This window comes from Phyllobates terribilis, unplaced genomic scaffold (assembly GCF_046119375.1).
Source record: "Phyllobates terribilis strain yellow unplaced genomic scaffold, ASM4611937v1 Scaffold_6__1_contigs__length_29720123, whole genome shotgun sequence".
Taxonomy (NCBI): domain Eukaryota; kingdom Metazoa; phylum Chordata; class Amphibia; order Anura; family Dendrobatidae; genus Phyllobates; species Phyllobates terribilis.
Genome location: NW_027362766.1, coordinates 7,061,796 through 7,082,603, shown reverse-complemented (window position 1 = coordinate 7,082,603; position 20,808 = coordinate 7,061,796). Strand labels below are relative to the sequence as shown.

General features: G+C 54.9%; 1 protein-coding gene across 1 annotated transcript in view; it reads right to left on the bottom strand.

The window, feature by feature from the left end:
• LOC141152627 (ephrin-A3-like) overlaps window positions 1-13,094 on the bottom strand; it is a 117,778-nt gene extending 104,684 nt beyond the window's left edge. Inside the window, exon 1 of the mRNA XM_073637180.1 lies at window positions 12,897-13,094. Coding sequence (XP_073493281.1) covers window positions 12,897-12,991 — 95 coding nt within the window. The 5' untranslated portion in view covers window positions 12,992-13,094. The remainder of the gene's footprint in view (window positions 1-12,896) is intronic.
• Window positions 13,095-20,808: the final 7,714 nt, after the last annotated feature.

The following is a 20,808-nucleotide window of genomic DNA, read 5'->3' as shown; positions in this document are numbered from 1 at the left end:
TGGAGCAGGCGCCGTGCACACACCGGACGTACAGGCGGTCAGCTGGAGCAGGCGCCGTGCACACACCGGACGTACAGGCGGTCAGCTGGAGCAGGCGCCGTGCACACACCGGACGTACAGGCGGTCAGCTGGAGCAGGCGCCGTGCACACACCGGACGTACAGGCGGTCAGCTGGAGCAGGCGCCGTGCACACACCGGACGTACAGGCGGTCAGCTGGAGCAGGCGCCGTGCACACACCGGACGTACAGGCGGTCAGCTGGAGCAGGCGCCGTGCACACACCGGACGTACAGGCGGTCAGCTGGAGCAGGCGCCGTGCACACACCGGACGTACAGGCGGTCAGCTGCACCAGGCACTATGCACACACCGGACGTACAGGCGGTCAGCTGGAGCAGGCGCCGTGCACACACCGGACGTACAGGCGGTCAGCTGGAGCAGGCGCCGTGCACACACCGGACGTACAGGCGGTCAGCTGGAGCAGGCGCCGTGCACACACCGGACGTACAGGCGGTCAGCTGGAGCAGGCGCCGTGCACACACCGGACGTACAGGCGGTCAGCTGCACCAGGCACTGTGCACACACCGGACGTACAGGCGGTCAGCTGGAGCAGGCGCTGTGCACACACCGGACGTACAGGCGGTCAGCTGGAGCAGGCGCCGTGCACACACCGGACGTACAGACGGTCAGCTGGAGCAGGCGCTGTGCACACACCGGACGTACAGGCGGTCAGCTGGAGCAGGCGCTGTGCACACACCGGACGTACAGGCGGTCAGCTGCACCAGGCACTGTGCACACACCGGACGTACAGGCGGTCAGCTGGAGCAGGCGCCGTGCACACACCGGACGTACAGGCGGTCAGCTGGAGCAGGCGCCGTGCACACACCGGACGTACAGGTGGTCAGCTGGAGCAGGCGCTGTGCACACACCGGACGTACAGGCGGTCAGCTGCACCAGGTACTGTGCACACATGCACTTCCATCTCAGCAGCTCCAAAAAGCAGCGAGGAGGCGGCCGGTGTGGTGAGAGGAATGTCCTGAGCCCCAGGGGAGGTCGGTCGTCTCATACTGAACAATCAGACGTGCACAAAGGACAGAGGATGGAGAGGCCATGAGGCCCAGAGGCCTCCGCTCTCTAATTACTTTCCACCAGATAAGATCGCCTCTCCTGAACAATTGGCCTCACTCCTCAACATGTAATTACAGAGGAGGCAGCGATAGCATCTCTGGCCACAGGTATTTATTAGGAGGACTGACCCCCCCCCCCCCCCATCCCAGCGAGGGCAACCTCCCGAGCCCGGCAACCCCTCCCAGCATGGCGAGGGCGACCTCCCCCACCCCCCTCATCCCAGCGAGGGCACCCTCCCGAGCACGGCAACCCCTCCTAGCATGATGAGGGCAACCTCCCCCACCCCCCCCCCCCACCCCAGCGGGGGCGACCTCCCCACCCCCTCCCATCCCAGCGGGGGCGACCTCCCCCCACCCCAGCGAGGGCGACCTCCCCCCACCCCCCCATCCCAGCGAGGGCGACCTCCCCACCCCCCCATCCCAGCGGGGGCGACCTCCCCACCCCCTCCCATCCCAGCGGGGGCGACCTCCCCCCACCCCAGCGGGGGCGACCTCCCCCCACCCCCCCATCCCAGCGAGGGCGACCTCCCCCCACCCCCCCATCCCAGCGAGGGCGACCTCCCCCAACCCCCCCATCCCAGCGAGGGCGACCTCCCCCCACCCCTCATCCCAGCGAGGGCGACCTTCCCCACCCCCCCCACCACCCCAGCGAGGGCGACCTCCCCCACCCCCCCCACCACAGCGAGGGCGACCTCCCCCAACCCCCCATCCCAGCGAGGGCATCCTCCCCCCCACCCCTCATCCCAGCGAGGGCAACCTCCCCCACCCCCCCCCCCCCACCCCAGCGAGGGCAACCTCCCCCACCCCCCCCCCACCCCAGCGAGGGCAACCTCCCCCACCCCCCCCCCCACCCCAGCGAGGGCAACCCCCCCCCACCCCAGCGAGGGCAACCTCCCCCACACCCCCCCCCCACCCCAGCGAGGGCAACCTCCCCCACCCCCCCCCACCCCAGCGAGGGCAACCTCCCCCACCCCCACCCACCCCAGCGAGGGCAACCTCCCCCACCCCCCCCCACCCCAGCGAGGGCAACTTCCCCCACCCCCCCCACCCCACCCCAGCGAGGGCAACCTCCCCCACCCCAGCGAGGGTGACCTCCCCCCACCCCAGCGAGGGTGACCTCCCCCCACCCCCCCATCCAAGCGAGGGCATCCTCCCCCCACCCCTCATCCCAGAGAGGGCGACCTCCCCCACCCCCCCCACCCCAGCGAGGGCGACCTCCCCCACCCCCCCCCAGCGAGGGCGACCTCCCCACCCCCCCATTCCAGCGGGGGCAACCTCCCCACCCCCTCCCATCCCAGCGGGGGCGACCTCCCCCCACCCCAGCGAGGGTGACCTCCCCCCACCCCCCCATCCCAGCGAGGGCGACCTCCCCCACCCCCCCCCCATCCCAGCGAGGGCGACCTCCCCCACCCCCCCCCACCCCAGCGAGGGCAACCTCCCCCACCCCCCCCCACCCCAGCGAGGGCAACTTCCCCCACCCCCCCACCCCACCCCAGCGAGGGCAACCTCCCCCACCCCAGCGAGGGTGACCTCCCCCCACCCCAGCGAGGGTGACCTCCCCCCACCCCCCCATCCAAGCGAGGGCATCCTCCCCCCCACCCCTCATCCCAGAGAGGGCGACCTCCCCCACCCCCCCCCACCCCAGCGAGGGCGACCTCCCCCACCCCCCCCAGCGAGGGCGACCTCCCCACCCCCCCATTCCAGCGGGGGCAACCTCCCCACCCCCTCCCATCCCAGCGGGGGCGACCTCCCCCCACCCCAGCGAGGGCGACCTCCCCCACCCCCCCCCCCATCCCAGCGAGGGCGACCTCCCCCACCCCCCCCCCCCATCCCAGCGAGGGCAACCTCCCCCACCCCCCCCCCCATCCCAGCGAGGGCAACCTCCCCCACCCCCCCCCCCATCCCAGCGAGGGCAACCTCCCCCACCCCCCCCCCCCATCCCAGCGAGGGCAACCTCCCCCACCCCCCCCCCCATCCCAGCGAGGGCAACCTCCCCCACCCCCCCCCCATCCCAGCGAGGGCAACCTCCCCCACCCCCCCCCCATCCCAGCGAGGGCAACCTCCCCCACACCCCCCCCCCATCCCAGCGAGGGCAACCTCCCCCACACCCCCCCCCCATCCCAGCGAGGGCAACCTCCCCCCCCCCCCCCCATCCCAGCGAGGGCAACCTCCCCCACCCCAGCGAGGGTAACCTCCCCCACCCCCCCCCCCCCCACCCCAGCGAGGGCAACCTCCCCCCACCCCAGCGAGGGCGACCTCCCCCCACCCCCCCACCCCAGCGAGGGCAACCTCCCCCCACCCCCCCCACCCCAGCGAGGGCGACCTCCCCCCACCCCCCCACCCCAGCGAGGGCAACCTCCCCCACCCCCCCCCACCCCAGGAGGGCAACCTCCCCCACCCCCCCCCACCCCAGGAGGGCAACCTCCCCCACCCCCCCCACCCCAGGAGGGCAACCTCCCCCACCCCCCCCACCCCAGCGAGGGCAACCTCCCCCACCCCCCCCCCCACCCCAGCGAGGGCAACCTCCCCCCCCCCCCCCACCCCAGCGAGGGCAACCTCCCCCCCCCCCCCCCACCCCAGCGAGGGCAACCTCCCCCCCCCCCCCCCCCACCCCAGCGAGGGCAACCTCCCCCACCCCCCCCCCCCCCCACCCCAGCGAGGGCAACCTCCCCCACCCCAGCGAGGGCAACCTCCCCCCCCCCCCAGCGAGGGCAACCTCCCCCACCCCCCCCCCACCCCAGCGAGGGCAACCTCCCCCACCCCAGCGAGGGTAACCTCCCCCACCCCCCCCCCCCACCCCAGCGAGGGCAACCTCCCCCACCCCAGCGAGGGCAACCTCCCCCACCCCAGCGAGGGCAACCTCCCCCACCCCCCACCCCCCCCCCACCCCAGCGAGGGCAACCCACCCCAGCGAGGGCGACCTCCAGCTCGGTGGGGCCCAGCCAGCTCATCTCATTGAAGAGTGCTGCCGTACTCCGGCTGGAGGCTCCATCGACCCCCACCCCCCCATCCCAGCAGAGGCGACCCCCCGCAACATCCCAGCGAGGGCGACCTCCCCCCATCCCATCGAGGGCGACCTCCCCCTCATACCATGCCAGCGAGGGTGACCTCCCCTCCCCATCCCATCGAGGGCGACCCCCCCCACATCCCTGCGTGGGCGACCCCTCCCCCCCCACATCCCAGCGAAGGCGACCCCTCCCCCCCCACATCCCAGCTCCCTTCCCCCCCATCTCAGCAAGGGCGACCCCCCCCCACCATCCCAGCAAGGGCGACCCCTCCCCCCCACCATCCCAGCGAGGGCGCCCCCCCCCACAACCCAGCGAGGGCGACCTCTCAACCCCCATCCAAGCTCCCCCCCCACAACCCAGCGAGGGCGACCTCTCAACCCCCATCCAAGCTCCCTCCCCCCCCCAACCCAGCGAGAGCGACCCCATCCCCCCATCCCAGCGAGGGCGACCCCTCCCCTCACCCCCATCCCAGCGAGGGTGACCCCTACCCCTCCCCCACCCCCGCGACAGCGACCCCCCCCCATCCCCCCCATCTCCGCGAGAGCGACCCCTCCCCCCACCCCCATCCCAGCGAGGGCGACCTCCCAAGCCCAGCGATCTCCCCCACCCACCCCCAACCCGGCGAGGGCGACCTCCGCCCACCCCACCTCAGCCCGGCGAGGCCCAGCTCATCTCACTGAGGAGCGCTGCCGTACTCCGGCTGGAGGCTCAATCTAACATTCACTTTGATAACATGGCCGGAAGCCATCATTTGACTTGCAAATCTGCTCATTAATTAGTGATGTTCCAGCCCCTAAACGAGTGCAGCATTTTGTTAGAGCGGGCGCTCCTCAGCAGAACCCCATCTCCTGCTCCCAAATCATCCCAGGTCGCCCGTCCCACCTTGACAGATGCGAGGCAGCCCCCTCACATGTCCCCACGCTCCCAGGACGGGTCAGGGTATAACTAACTATGGCCAATAGATCCATGCAATGGCACAAAAGAGAAACCACGTGGAGGGAGCATATAAGGACGCGATCACACTGGTCACCCAGTCACAACCACCTCCAACCAGCTACAGAGGCTGATGGGCAGCCTGGGTATAATACGACCGCACATCCGATAAGCGCAGGACAATTGCTGGTGGATTGTGCTCAGCAGCACAAGATGTGCTGGCGAGAACGATCGCCGAAAATCATTTCACCTAACGAACGAGCGATCTGGGGGATTGGAAGCCTTTTGACACTGTCCGAATAACGGGAGTTCTTGAGAACATTCGTACCCCATAATCAGGTGGTGTACCCCAAGGTCTGTGACCTCCTCTGAGGAGGCTGCACAGATAAAATACTCTCAGGTGTCCAGTAAGGCTGCAGTTACATGAGGCACACTGGGGTCCAGCCGGCCGCTCGCACAGAATGACACTGCTACCTGTGCGGCACCTGCGAGTGCGAGTCATCCCACAGGACGGCGGCAGCCATTCACTATCCAGGTGCTCAAACATGCAAAATCATGCAGATTATGCTAATTAGACAAAAGCTGATTGCAACTGATGCTGCATAGCGACCTCACAAGTAACCTCCAAGGAGCCAGTGCCACGGTTCATCGAAAGAGGTACCCACATGGTCAAGAGCGTTGCAAGCCAATATAACTGAGACCACCACAAGACAGCACTCCATGTGGACACACCGGGGACTGCAAGTACCATTAGAATAACGAGCCTCCTGGGAGTATTATTCAGACTGTCCCAGCAAGTATCACCACCACCAGAGGAAAGCCAGGCTATCGTACTAGCTACATGCTACACGCAATGACGGCCTATAACTCCAGCTACACGCTGTACACCATGCCGTGCTACCTCCGCCGCACCGGCTACACGCTGTACACCATGCCGTGCTACCTCCGCCACACCGGCTACACGCTGTACACCATGCCGTGCTACCTCCGCCGCACCGGCTACACGCTGTACACCATGCCGTGCTACCTCCGCCGCACCGGCTACATGCTGTACACCATGCCGTGCTACCTCCGCCGCACCGGCTACACGCTGTACACCATGCCGTGCTACCTCCGCCGCACCGGCTACACGCTGTACACCATGCCGTTCTACCTCCGCCATCTCGGCTACACGCTGTACACCATGCCGTTCTACCTCCGCCGTCTCGGCTACACGCTGTACACCATGCCGTTCTACCTCCGCCGCACCGGCTACAAGCTGTACACCATGCCGTCCTACCCTACCACACCGGCTACACGCTGTACACCATGCCGTCCTACCCTACCCCACCGGCTACACGCTGTTCACCATGCCGTCCTACCCTACCCCACCGGCTACACGCTGTTCACCATGCCGTCCTACCCTACCCCACCGGCTACACGCTGTACACCATGCCGTCCTACCCTACCCCACCGGCTACACGCTGTACACCATGCCGTCCTACCCTACCACACCGGCTACACGCTGTACACCATGCCGTCCTACCCTACCACACCGGCTACACGCTGTACACCATGCCGTCCTACCCTATCACACCGGCTACACGCTGTACACCATGCCGTCCTACCCTACCACACCGGCTACACGCTGTACACCATGCCGTCCTACCCTACCACACCGGCTACACGCTGTACACCATGCCGTCCTACCCTACCACACCAGCTACACGCTGTACACAATGACATCCCACCACTCTGGACCCTGTTTCACTTCACACAAATCCCAGGTTTTGGGACAGAACAGAATGAATACAAGAACCGGCACTGAACGTGACGAGGAAGCAGCGAGACATTTACACATCGACCCAACATTATTTTATGTGTTTTACACTCGCAGGCAGCGCTCCTGCCTCCTCCCCTGACCATGAACGCTGTTTACCCTAACTACTCCCCAAACCAAGCAATTATCTCCTAGCATCCGGTAAATCTTGGCAATGTGGGCAGCCGTCCGCTCAGAGGCACCAGAGATTGCACCCATCACCCTCAAACGTGGGAGCGCAGAAGGACGTATGACTACGGCAGACACATTGTGCTCAGGCTGCTGCCCTCTGAGCATAGATATTTCATGGTGTTAGTCTACGGTGCACCTCATGTCCATATATTATGTATCACTGTGTGCGTGATCATTGCCTTCTCCACACACACCACAAATCCTACAGCTCCGGAAAGGAGACGTTAGATCAACGGCTGTGGAGTCGGTGAGCCAAACCTCCGACTCCTCAATTTCCCTTACTCTTCAGCACTGGTCGCCGCTGAGCGTGTGCATAAAGTGCAGCGCTGGTCGCCGCTGAGCGTGTGCATAGAGTGCAGCGCTGGTCGCCGCTGAGCGTGTGCATAGAGTGCAGCGCTGGTCGCCGCTGAGCGTGTGCATAGAGTGCAGCGCTGGTCGCCGCTGAGCGTGTGCATAGAGTGCAGCGCTGGTCGCCGCTGAGCGTGTGCATAGAGTGCAGCGCTGGTCGCCGCTGAGCGTGTGCATAGAGTGCAGCGCTGGTCGCCGCTGAGCGTGTGCATAGAGTGCAGCGCTGGTCGCCGCTGAGCGTGTGCATAGAGTGCAGCGCTGGTCGCCGCTGAGCGTGTGCATAGAGTGCAGCGCTGGTCACTGCTGAGCGTGTACATAAAGTGCAGCACACTAAAAGCAGAGATCCTGAAATCAGGAACAGAACAGACATTTAGAGAACATTTTATAATTTTTCCAAATTCTTATGAACATTTGAAGCACATTCTGCATTGTACTACTGTACCAATTTATTATATATTTTAGGAGTTGGTCCATTTTATACAGAATCCACCATAATGGACACAGACTCATACTCCACAGCCCTGTGAAACTCTACAGACCGCCATGCTCCCCAGTTACCTGCTCACCAATCTTTATCCAGCTAGAAGGGTGCCTCTCAGCACCCATCATTGCGGCTTCTTTATGTGTAATGAACGACACCAGCTATAATTAACGTGGTCCCACTAGTACCACATCCAGGAATTTCGGACTCCATCATGGTGGCAACTCCAGATGTTACGTGTGTAAATAACACACAGGAGATATGACCAGATGGTGGCATCTCCAGAGGATATGTGGGTAAGGAACATATAGGAAATATAGCCAGCAGTTGTCACCACAACAGACTCCATCATGGTGGCATCGCCATAAGATACGTGTGAAAATAGCATAAAGTAGATATAACCAGGATTCTTCACCACGACAGACTCCGTCATGGTGGCATCTCCAAATGATATGTGTGAAAATAACATACAGGAGAAGTGACCAACAAATGTTACCACAATAGACGCCATCAAGGTGGCATCTCCAGAAGATATCTTTGTCAATAACATACAGGAGATATAACCAGCAGATATCACCAGCACAACAAACTCCATCATGGTGGTATCTCCAGAAGTTATTCATGTAAAGAACATACAAAAGATTTAACCAGGAGTCGTCACTCCAACAGACTCCATCATGGTGGCATCTCCAGAGGATACGTGTGAAAACAACATACAGGTAATATAACCACCAGTCGTCACCTGAACAACAGACTCCATTGTGGTGACATGTCCAGACAATACGTGGGTAAAGAAAATACTGGAGAAATAACAGCAGTCGACTTCGGCACAAAAGACTCCATCATGGTGGAATCGCAATGGGTTGTGTGTGTAACCAGCGACAAAACATCCCAGCTCATCCAACTCCATTGTGACGGCATGTCCAGAGTTCAAGTCAGTAATGAATGTGCACCAGATATAACCGATGCCGTGCTGCGGCCACCACCATGTTGACCTTCCTGAGAAATGACACATAACTGCAGCAGAGTTGGGTGGACGAAGCTTCACTGTCCGTACGGTGACTGAACCCTAAAAATGAATCTAGTCAAGTACACACGCCACACTATGGAGACCATGGTCACGCAGGCCCTACAGCACTGTCAGCTCCGGGGGTCCCGGCACACAGACCTAGAGCAGGATGACCACCTCCTAAGCAGCGGGCTGTGATGAAGCAGATCCCTGGAAGTGTTGAACCGCGTGTGTATGGGGGGCTGAGGCCTCGGTGAACGTCAGCTCCCAGACATCACACAGCAGATCGGGATGATGGATGGAGCAGCAGAGTGTACATCTGCTCCGGGAGCGCCGGTGCCCGCTGCCCCACATTATATCCTGGTACCTCATTAATTACCAGGGGGCACTGACCCGTCACTCCGATTCTCAGGGATATTTCCCGATGCCCCCAGGGAAACACAGAATACAACCCTCCTTAGATGTGCGGTGTGATCTGGGGACATGGGCGCGCTGTCAGGAGAGTGCAGGCCACGTACCACTGAATGCTCCAGGGACTGACCACACACCCAGCTGCCGGCACTGAGGAACTAACAGTCCTACACAACGGCAAGAGCCGGAGGCAGCATCCACAGCAACCGAGAATAGCAGGGCCCCCGAGCGCGCGCTCCCAAAACCACATGATGAGGAGCAGTGCAGAGGACGACTGCAGAGATTGTCAGCTCATAGGACGAGGCTGACATCAGACACAGCAACTGCAATCACTGCCTCCCCCCAAGTGTTCATTCACTGGGGTCCGTCACCAGCTCTGCTGTCCTAACTCCGCTTAATATAACCCACACGGTAGCGCCACCCCCACCCCCCCGTATAACCCCCACGGTAGCACCATCCCCCCGTATAACGCCTCACAGTAGCGCTATCCCCCGTATAACGCCTCACAGTAGCGCTATCCCCCGTATAACGCCTCACAGTAGCGCTCTCCCCCCGTATAACACCTCACAGTAGCGCTATCCCCCGTATAACACCTCACAGTAGCGCTCTCCCCCGTATAACGCCTCACAGTAGCGCTATCCCCCGTATAACCCCTCACAGTAGCGCTATCCCCCGTATAACACCTCACAGTAGCGCTATCCCCCGTATAACACCTCACAGTAGCGCTATCCCCCCGTATAACACCTCACAGTAGCGCTCTCCCCCGTATAACACCTCACAGTAGCGCTCTCCCCCGTATAACACCTCACAGTAGCGCTCTCCCCCCGTATAACACCTCACAGTAGCGCTCTCCCCCCGTATAACACCTCACAGTAGCGCTATCCCCCCGTATAACACCTCACAGTAGCGCTATCCCCCGTATAACGCCTCACAGTAGCGCTATCCCCCGGTATAACCCCTCACAGTAGCGCTCTCCCCCCGTATAACGCCTCACAGTAGCGCTATCCCCCGTATAACCCCTCACAGTAGCGCTCTCCCCCCGTATAACGCCTCACAGTAGCGCTATCCCCCGTATAACACCTCACAGTAGCGCTCTCCCCCCGTATAACCCCTCACAGTAGCGCTATCCCCCGGTATAACCCCTCACAGTAGCGCTCTCCCCCGTATAACCCCTCACAGTAGCGCTATCCCCCGTATAACACCTCACAGTAGCGCTCTCCCCCCGTATAACCCCTCACAGTAGCGCTATCCCCCGGTATAACCCCTCACAGTAGCGCTCTCCCCCGTATAACCCCTCACAGTAGCGCTATCCCCCGTATAACACCTCACAGTAGCGCTATCCCCCGTATAACCCCTCACAGTAGCGCTCTCCCCCGTATAACCCCTCACAGTAGCGCTCTCCCCGTATAACACCTCACAGTAGCGCTCTCCCCGTATAACACCTCACAGTAGCGCTATCCCCCGTATAACCCCTCACAGTAGCGCTATCCCCCGTATAACCCCTCACAGTAGCGCTATCCCCCGTATAACACCTCACAGTAGCGCTATCCCCCGTATAACCCCTCACAGTAGCGCTATCCCCCGTATAACCCCTCACAGTAGCGCTATCCCCCGTATAACCCCTCACAGTAGCGCTATCCCCCGTATAACGCCTCACAGTAGCGCTATCCCCCGTATAACGCCTCACAGTAGCGCTCTCCCCCGTATAACACCTCACAGTAGCGCTCTCCCCGTATAACACCTCACAGTAGCGCTATCCCCCGTATAACCCCTCACAGTAGCGCTCTCCCCGTATAACACCTCACAGTAGCGCTCTCCCCCGTATAACGCCTCACAGTAGCGCTATCCCCCGTATAACGCCTCACAGTAGCGCTCTCCCCCGTATAACACCTCACAGTAGCGCTCTCCCCGTATAACACCTCACAGTAGCGCTATCCCCCGTATAACCCCTCACAGTAGCGCTCTCCCCGTATAACCCCTCACAGTAGCGCTATCCCCCGTATAACCCCTCACAGTAGCGCTATCCCCCCCGTATAACACCTCACAGTAGCGCTATCCCCCGTATAACGCCGCACAGTAGCGCTATCCCCCGTATAACGCCGCACAGTAGCGCTATCCCCCGTATAACGCCTCACAGTAGCGCTCTCTCCCCGTATAACGCCTCACAGTAGCGCTCTCCCCCCGTATAACGCCTCACAGTAGCGCTATCCCCCGTATAACGCCTCACAGTAGCGCTCTCTCCCCGTATAACCCCTCACAGTAGCGCTCTCCCCCGTATAACACCTCACAGTAGCGCTCTCTCCCCGTATAACCCCTCACAGTAGCGCTCTCTCCCCGTATAACGCCTCACAGTAGCGCTCTCCCCGTATAACACCTCACAGTAGCGCTATCCCCCCGTATAACCCCTCACAGTAGCGCTCTCTCCCGTATAACACCTCACAGTAGCGCTCTCCCCGTATAACCCCTCACAGTAGCGCTATCCCCCGTATAACCCCTCACAGTAGCGCTATCCCCCGTATAACCCCTCACAGTAGCGCTCTCCCCGTATAACACCTCACAGTAGCGCTATCCCCCCGTATAACCCCTCACAGTAGCGCTCTCTCCCGTATAACACCTCACAGTAGCGCTCTCCCCGTATAACCCCTCACAGTAGCGCTCTCTCCCCGTATAACGCCTCACAGTAGCGCTCTCCCCGTATAACACCTCACAGTAGCGCTATCCCCCCGTATAACCCCTCACAGTAGCGCTCTCTCCCGTATAACCCCTCACAGTAGCGCTCTCCCCGTATAACCCCTCACAGTAGCGCTCTCCCCGTATAACACCTCACAGTAGCGCTCTCCCCCGTATAACGCCTCACAGTAGCGCTATCCCCCGTATAACACCTCACAGTAGCGCTCTCTCCCCGTATAACACCTCACAGTAGCGCTATCCCCCGTATAACCCCTCACAGTAGCGCTATCCCCCGTATAACACCTCACAGTAGCGCTCTCCCCGTATAACCCCTCACAGTAGCGCTCTCCCCCGTATAACCCCTCACAGTAGCGCTATCCCCCGTATAACACCTCACAGTAGCGCTCTCCCCGTATAACCCCTCACAGTAGCGCTCTCTCCCCGTATAACACCTCACAGTAGCGCTCTCCCCGTATAACACCTCACAGTAGCGCTCTCCCCCTATAACCCCTCACAGTAGCGCTATCCCCCGTATAACGCCTCACAGTAGCGCTATCCCCCGTATAACACCTCACAGTAGCGCTCTCCCCGTATAACACCTCACAGTAGCGCTATCCCCCGGTATAACCCCTCACAGTAGCGCTCTCCCCCGTATAACACCTCACAGTAGCGCTCTCCCCCGTATAACCCCTCACAGTAGCGCTCTCCCCCGTATAACACCTCACAGTAGCGCTCTCCCCCGTATAACACCTCACAGTAGCGCTCTCCCCCGTATAACCCCTCACAGTAGCGCTCTCCCCCGTATAACACCTCACAGTAGCGCTCTCCCCCGTATAACACCTCACAGTAGCGCTCTCCCCCGTATAACCCCTCACAGTAGCGCTCTCCCCGCGCAGCGCACTCGGCCCCGGTCCGCACTCACTGGTAGTTGGAGCTGTTCCAGTGCACGGCGTGCCGGTTGGCTCCGGTCCCGGGGAGCAGAGAGAGCAGAGGAAGCAGCAGGGAGATCAGAGCCATCCTAGAGCCGCACCGAGCAGCGCACTGCCACCTCCGGGCGGGGACGCGCTGCTCGCCACCGCCGCGGCCCGCCCACACCGCGGAGACACGCCCACACCGCGGAGACACGCCCCTCACTGACAGGCAGCGGCGGCGGCGCGCGAGGACAGGGATTCCAGCCTCCACACGGCGACCGGGAGACAGCGGCGGAGCGAGTGTGGGACTGCGTGTAGTGTGCAGCACATGTGTACGGTGTATACCTCATATATACAGTGTATACCTCATATATACCTCATCTATACAGTGTATACCTCATATATACCTCATCTATACAGTGTATACCTCATATATTCCGTGTATACCTCATATATACCTCATATATACAGTGTATACCTCATATATACCTCATCTATACAGTGTATACCTCATATATACCTCATCTATACAGTGTATACCTCATATATTCCGTGTATACCTCATATATACCTCATATATACAGTGTATACCTCATATATACCTCATCTATACAGTGTATACCTCATATATACCTCATCTATACAGTGTATACCTCATATATACCTCATCTATACAGTGTATACCTCATATATTCCGTGTATACCTCATATATACCTCATCTATACAGTGTATACCTCATATATACCTCATCTATACAGTGTATACCTCATATATTCCGTGTATACCTCATATATTCCGTGTATACCTCATATATACAGTGTATACCTCATATATACATCATATATACAGTGTATACCTCATATATACCATGTATACCTCATATATACCATGTATACCTCATATATACCATGTATACCTCATATATACAGTGTATACCTCATATATACCTCATCTATACCGTGTATACCTCATATGTACAGTGTATGCCTCATATATACCGAGTATACCTCATATATACCTCATATACCATGTATACCTCATATATACCGTGTATACCTCATATATACAGTGTATACCTCATATATACAGTGTATTCCTCATATATACCTCATCTATACCGTGTATACCTCATATATACAGTGTATACCTCATATATACCTCACATATACAGTGCATACCTCATATATACCTCATATATACAGTGTATACCTCATATATACTGTGTATACCTCATAGATACCTCATATACATCGTGTATACCTCATATATACCGTATATATCTCATATACACAGTGTATACCTCATATACACAGTGTATACCTCATATATACAGTGTATACCTCATATACACAGTGTATACCTCATATATACCTCATATATACAGTGTATACCGCATATATACAGTGTATACCTCATATATACCTCATATATACAGTGTATACCTCATATATACAGTGTATACCTCATATATACCTCAGATATACCTCATCTATACAGTGTATACCTCATATATACCTCATCTATACAGTGTATACCTCATCTATACAGTGTATACCTCATATATGCAGTGTATACCTCATTTATACCTCACATATACAGTGCATACCTCATATATACCTCATATATACAGTGTATACCTCATATATACCTCATAAATACAGTGTATACCTCATATATACAGTGTATACCTCATATATACCTCACATATACAGTGCATACCTCATATATACCTCATATATACAGTGTATACCTCATATATACCTCATATACATCATGCATACCTCATATATACCGTATATACCTGATATATACAGTGTATTTCTCATATATACCGTATATACCTCATATATACAGTGTATACCTCATATATACCTCATATATACCTCATATATACAGTGTATACCTCATATATACCTCATATACATCGTGTATACCTCATATATACCTTATATACCTCATATATACAGTGTATACCTCATATATACCGTATATACCTCATATATACCTCATATATACAGTGTATACCTCATATATACCTCATATACACAGTGTATACCTCATATATACAGTATATACCTCATATACACAGTGTATACCTCATATATACCTCATATATACAGTGTATACCTCATATATACAGTGTATACCTCATATATACAGTGTATACCTCATATATACCTCATTTACACAGTGTATACCTCATATACACAGTGTATACCTCATATATACAGTGTATACCTCATATACACAGTGTATACCTCATATATACCTCATATATACAGTGTATACCTCATATATACAGTGTATACCTCATATATACCTCATATATACAGTGTATACCTCATATATACAGTGTATACCTCATATATACCTCATATACATCGTGTATACCTCATATATACCGTATATACCTCATATATACCGTATATACCTCATATATACAGTGTATACCTCATATATACCTCATATATACTGTAAAGGACATATTGATACTCATGCTAGAGCAACTCCATTTTGTCTGCTTGTTTCAAAATCATGTTGTTATCCCTCCTTGCATAACATTCACTCTTTCCTCTTTCCTTCTCTTCACATGCATCTTTCCCACAAACTTTTTCTCACAGGAACATTTTGTATTGTGTCAGACACTCCGCTCCTGTTATCTAACTAGTTTAGGCCAGCATTGACCTTGTAAAATTTCCATCATGCTTCGAACTAACGATGATAATATGACCATATATGTGTTTCCGTAATAATTGTACTAACATTGGTTCAAGCCTGTAGTACGGCAGTAGAAGATTGGACATTAATAAACTCAAAACAATATAAAATGCTAAGCAAAATAAACGGGGTCAGAGATTCTTTGAATCCTTACATACAGAGCATTGCCTCAGTTTGGTTTTCTGTGGATTGCGCAATCAACATAATAATTTGACACTCACTTGGTCAACCGTGAAGGGTTATTGCCCTCCCTTAACAATATATACAGTGTATACCTCATATATACGGTGTATACCTCATATATACCGTGTATACCTCATATATACCTCATATATACAGTGTATACCTCATATATACAGTGTATACCTCATATATACCTCATATATACAGTGTATACCTCATATATACCTCATATATACAGTGTATACCTCATATATACCTCAGATATACCTCATCTATACAGTGTATACCTCATATATACCTCATCTATACAGTGTATGCCTCATATATACCTCATCTATACAGTGTATACCTCATATATACAGTGTATACCTCATATATACATCATATATACAGTGTATACCTCATATATACTGTGAATACCTCATATATACAGTGTATACCTCATATATACAGTGTATACCTCATATATACCGTGTATACCTCATATATACCTCATATATACAGTGTATACCTCATATATACAGTGTATACCTCATATATACAGTGTATACCTCATATATACCTCATATATACAGTGTATACCTCATACATACAGTGTATACCTCATATATACAGTGTATACCTCAAATATACCTCATCTATACAGTGTATACCTCATATATACCTCATCTATACAGTGTATGCCTCATATATACAGTGTATACCTCATATATACCTCATCTATACAGTGTATACCTCATATATTCCGTGTATACCTCATATATACATCATATATACAGTGTATACCTCATATATACTGTGAATACCTCATATATACAGTGTATACCTCATATATACCGTGTATACCTCATATATACCTCATATATACCTCATATATACCTCATATATACCGTGTATACCTCATATATACAGTGTATACCTCATATATACCTCATATATACAGTGTATACCTCATATATACAGTGTATACCTCATATATACCTCATATATACAGTGTATACCTCATATATACCTCATATATACAGTGTATACCTCACATATACCATGTATACCTCATATATACCTCATATATACAGTGTATACCTCATATATACCTCATATATACAGTGTATACCTCATATACAGTGTATACCTCATATATACCTCATATATACAGTGTATACCTCACATATACCGTGTATACCTCATATATACCTCATATATACAGTGTATACCGTGTATTATTATTATTTATTGTTATAGCGCCATTTATTCCATGGCTCTTTACATGTGAAAGGGGTATACATAGCAAAAACAAGTAGAATAATCTTGAACACAATGTGACAGCGACTGGTAGAGGAGGAGCGAGGACCCTGCCTGCGAGGGCTCACAGTCTACAAGGGATGGGTGAGGATGCAGTAGGTGAGGGTAGAGCTGGTCGTGCAGCGGTATGGTGGAGCGAGGACCCTGCCTGCGAGGGCTCACAGTCTACAAGGGATGGGTGAGGATGCAGTAGGTGAGGATAAAGCTGGTCGTGCAGCGGTATGGTGGAGCGAGGACCCTGCCCGCGAGGGCTCACAGTCTACAAGGGATGGGTGAGGATACAGTAGGTGAGGGTAGAGCTGGTTGTGCAGTGGTATGGTGGAGCGAGGACCCTGCCCGCGAGGGCTCACAGTCTACAAGGGATGGGTGAGGATACAGTAGGTGAGGGTAGAGCTGGTCGTGCAGCGGTATGGTGGAGCGAGGACCCTGCCCGCGAGGGCTCACAGTCTACAAAGGATGGGTGAGGATACAGTAGGTGAGGGTAGAGCTTGTCATGCAGGGGTATTGTGGAGCAAGGACCCTGCCCCCGAGGGCTCACAATCTACAAGGGATGGGTGAGGATACAGTAGGTGAGGGTAGAGCTGGTCATGCAGCAGTATGGTGGAGCGAGGACCCTGCCCGCGAGGGCTCACAGTCTACAAGGGATGGGTGAGGATACAGTAGGTGAGGGGAGAGCTGGTCGTGCAGCGGTATGGTGGGGCGAGGACCCAGCCCGCGAGGGCTCACAGTCTACAAGGGATGGGTGAGGATACAGTAGGTGAGGGTAGAGCTGGTCATGCAGCGGTATGGTGGAGCGAGGACCCTGCCCGCGAGGGCTCACAGTCTACAGGGGATGGGTGAGGATAAAGTAGGTGATGGTAGAGCTGGTCGTGCAGCGGTATGGTGGAGCGACGACCCTGCCCGCGAGGGCTCACAGTCTACAGGGGATGGGTGAGGATACAGTGGGTGAGGGTAGAGCTGGTCGTGCAGCGGTATGGTGGAGCGAGGACCCTGCCCGCGAGGGCTCACAGTCTACAAGGGATGTATGAGGATACAGTAGGTGAGGGTAGAGCTGGTCGTGCAGCGGTATGGTGGGGCGAGGACCCAGCCCGCGAGGGCTCACAGTCTACAAGGGATGGGTGAGGATACAGTAGGTGAGGGTAGAGCTGGTCATGCAGCGGTATGGTGGAGCGAGGACCCTGCCCGCGAGGGCTCACAGTCTACAGGGGATGGGTGAGGATACAGTGGGTGAGGGTAGAGCTGGTCGTGCAGCGGTATGGTGTAGCGAGGACCCTGCCCGCGAGGGCTCACAGTCTACAGGGGATGGGTGAGGATACAGTAGGTGAGGGCAGAGCTGGTCGTGCAGCGGTACGGTGGAGCGAGGACCCTGCCCGCGAGGGCTCACAGTCTACAAGGGATGGGTGAGGATACAGTGGGTGAGGGTAGAGCTGGTCATGCAGCGGTGGTTACTGCAGGTTGTAGGCTCCTTTTGAAGGTTTCCACGGTCGACGAGAGTCTGATGTGTTGGGGTAGAGAGTTCCAGAGTAGGGGGGAAGCACGGGAGAAATCTTGCATGCGATTGTGGGAGGAGGAGATAAGAGGAGAGTAGAGAAGGAGATATTGTGAGGATCGGAGGTTGCGTGCGGGTATGTACCGGGAGACTAGGTCACAGATGTATGGAGGAGACAGGTTGTGGATGGCTTTGTATGCCAGGGTTAGGGTTTTGAACTGGAGTCTCTGAGCAATGGGGAGCCAGTGAAGGGATTGACAGAGGGGAGAGGCCGGGGAATAGCGGGGGGACAGGTTGATTAGTCGAGCAGCAGAGTTTAGGATAGATTGGAGGGGTTCGAGAGTGGTAGAAGGGAGGCCACAGAGCAGGAGTGTCAGGCAAAATGTATTTTTGGTCCCAGTTCTAAAAAATGAAAGCTGTCTTAAATTTCCTCCCCTGTCCATTTGTAAGACATAAAACTGCAGTGCTGGCCCCCACCCTAAGAATTTTTGTTAGCGTCGTAAACCCTCAGCGCAGAGCAGCGTCTAGTTTGAACTGGTCTCTCCCTCCAATTCTATTGTTTATCTGGACAAACGTTTAATGTCAATTTTAATAACGCACAGGACTGTCACAAACACAGGGACCGCATTTTTGGAATGCTCACATTTTCCCCATTATAATAGTATATCTTGCATAACTGAGAAACGACCGGGAACTGGGGTAATAAATTCTGAGCTTCTGAGCGTCATAGCGATTTCATATTTGATATCAATCTCCATGAATAGTGGTGACGGTCAAGATGATGTCTCCCTCTTGGATGTGGGACCCCCCACACCAAGATATGAAATCTGAAGGATTTTTAGGTCTTCTGCAGCTGGGTGGGCTCGCAAAGCCGAGCCCCCTGGTGAGGTGATCAAAATGGGTGTTTCCTAATCGTTTGGCCCGTTAGTAAAAACCAGAATGGCCATTTTCCAAGTCATTCTTCTCAGGGACGTCAGACGCACTCAAACTACGCTGCGTAGAAGAATCACCTCTAATTTCTGGGGAGCCGTCCCCCCCACAGAATCTGAGACCATCACCTTGTGAAGCAGGTTTTGCTATTACTTATCCCTTTTATTTTAATAACTGTTTATGCATATATGTAAATTGTCTCTTTTATAATATCTTGTATATCTTTTGTAAACACTGCCCCCTTTGGGAGTAAATCATTATTATTTACCAGTTTCGGTCTTCTTGTCCTATATCGAGCAAACACGTTCCTCACCCGATAATTCACGTTACCTACCAGGTACCCGATCCACTTGTTAATCGATCGGTGGTGGCAGTATACCAGTATTGATGTGATATTGTGGTTTGAGGGTGGCTGGTCGGAGGTATATATACGTTCCTGGAAGGAACTGGAGGTATATATACGTCCTGTCACATCACGTGGCGCAATAGTCGACATAAATTAGAGCAGCTGCACCCGTGCTTATCCTCGGTCAATACCGTGTTTGACCAGCAGGATAAGGGGGCGCCAGAGAGCTGCAAGGTCTGACCCAAAAGTGGGTGTTGTTTTCGTGACAAGGAGGTTGCAGTAGTCGAGGCGGGAGATGATGAGGGCATGCACTAGTGTTTTTGCAGATTCATGGTTGAGGAATGTGCAGATCCGGGAGATATTTTTGAGTTGGAGTCGGCAGGAAGTGGAAAGGGCTTGGATATGTGGTTTGAAGGAGAGTTCAGAGTCCAGGGTTACCCCAAGGCAGCGAGCTTGGGGGACTGGGGAGAGTGGACAGCCATCGACATTGATAGATAGGTCAGTTGGGGGGGTGAATGGGATGGCGGAAAGATGATGAATTCTGTTTTGTCCATGTTAAGTTTTAGAAATCTATCAGAGAAGAAGGATGAAATAGCGGACAGACATTGTGGAATTCTTGTTAGTAAGGAGGAGATATCGGGTCCAGAGAGGTAGATCTGTGTGTCATCAGCATAGAGGTGATACTGAAAGCCATGAGACTCTATGAGCTGTCCCAGACCGAAGGTGTAGATGCAGAAGAGCAGAGGTCCTAGGACTGAACCTTGGGGGACACCGACAGATAGGGGGCGAGATGAGGAGGTGGTGCGTGAGTCGGAGAGACTGAATGTCCTGTCTGTTAGGTATGAGGAGATCCAGGATAGGGCCAAGTCTGTGATGCCAAGTGATGAGAGAGTCTGTAGTAAGAGGGAATGGTCCACTGTGTCGAAGGCAGATGACAGGTCCAGGAGGAGGAGG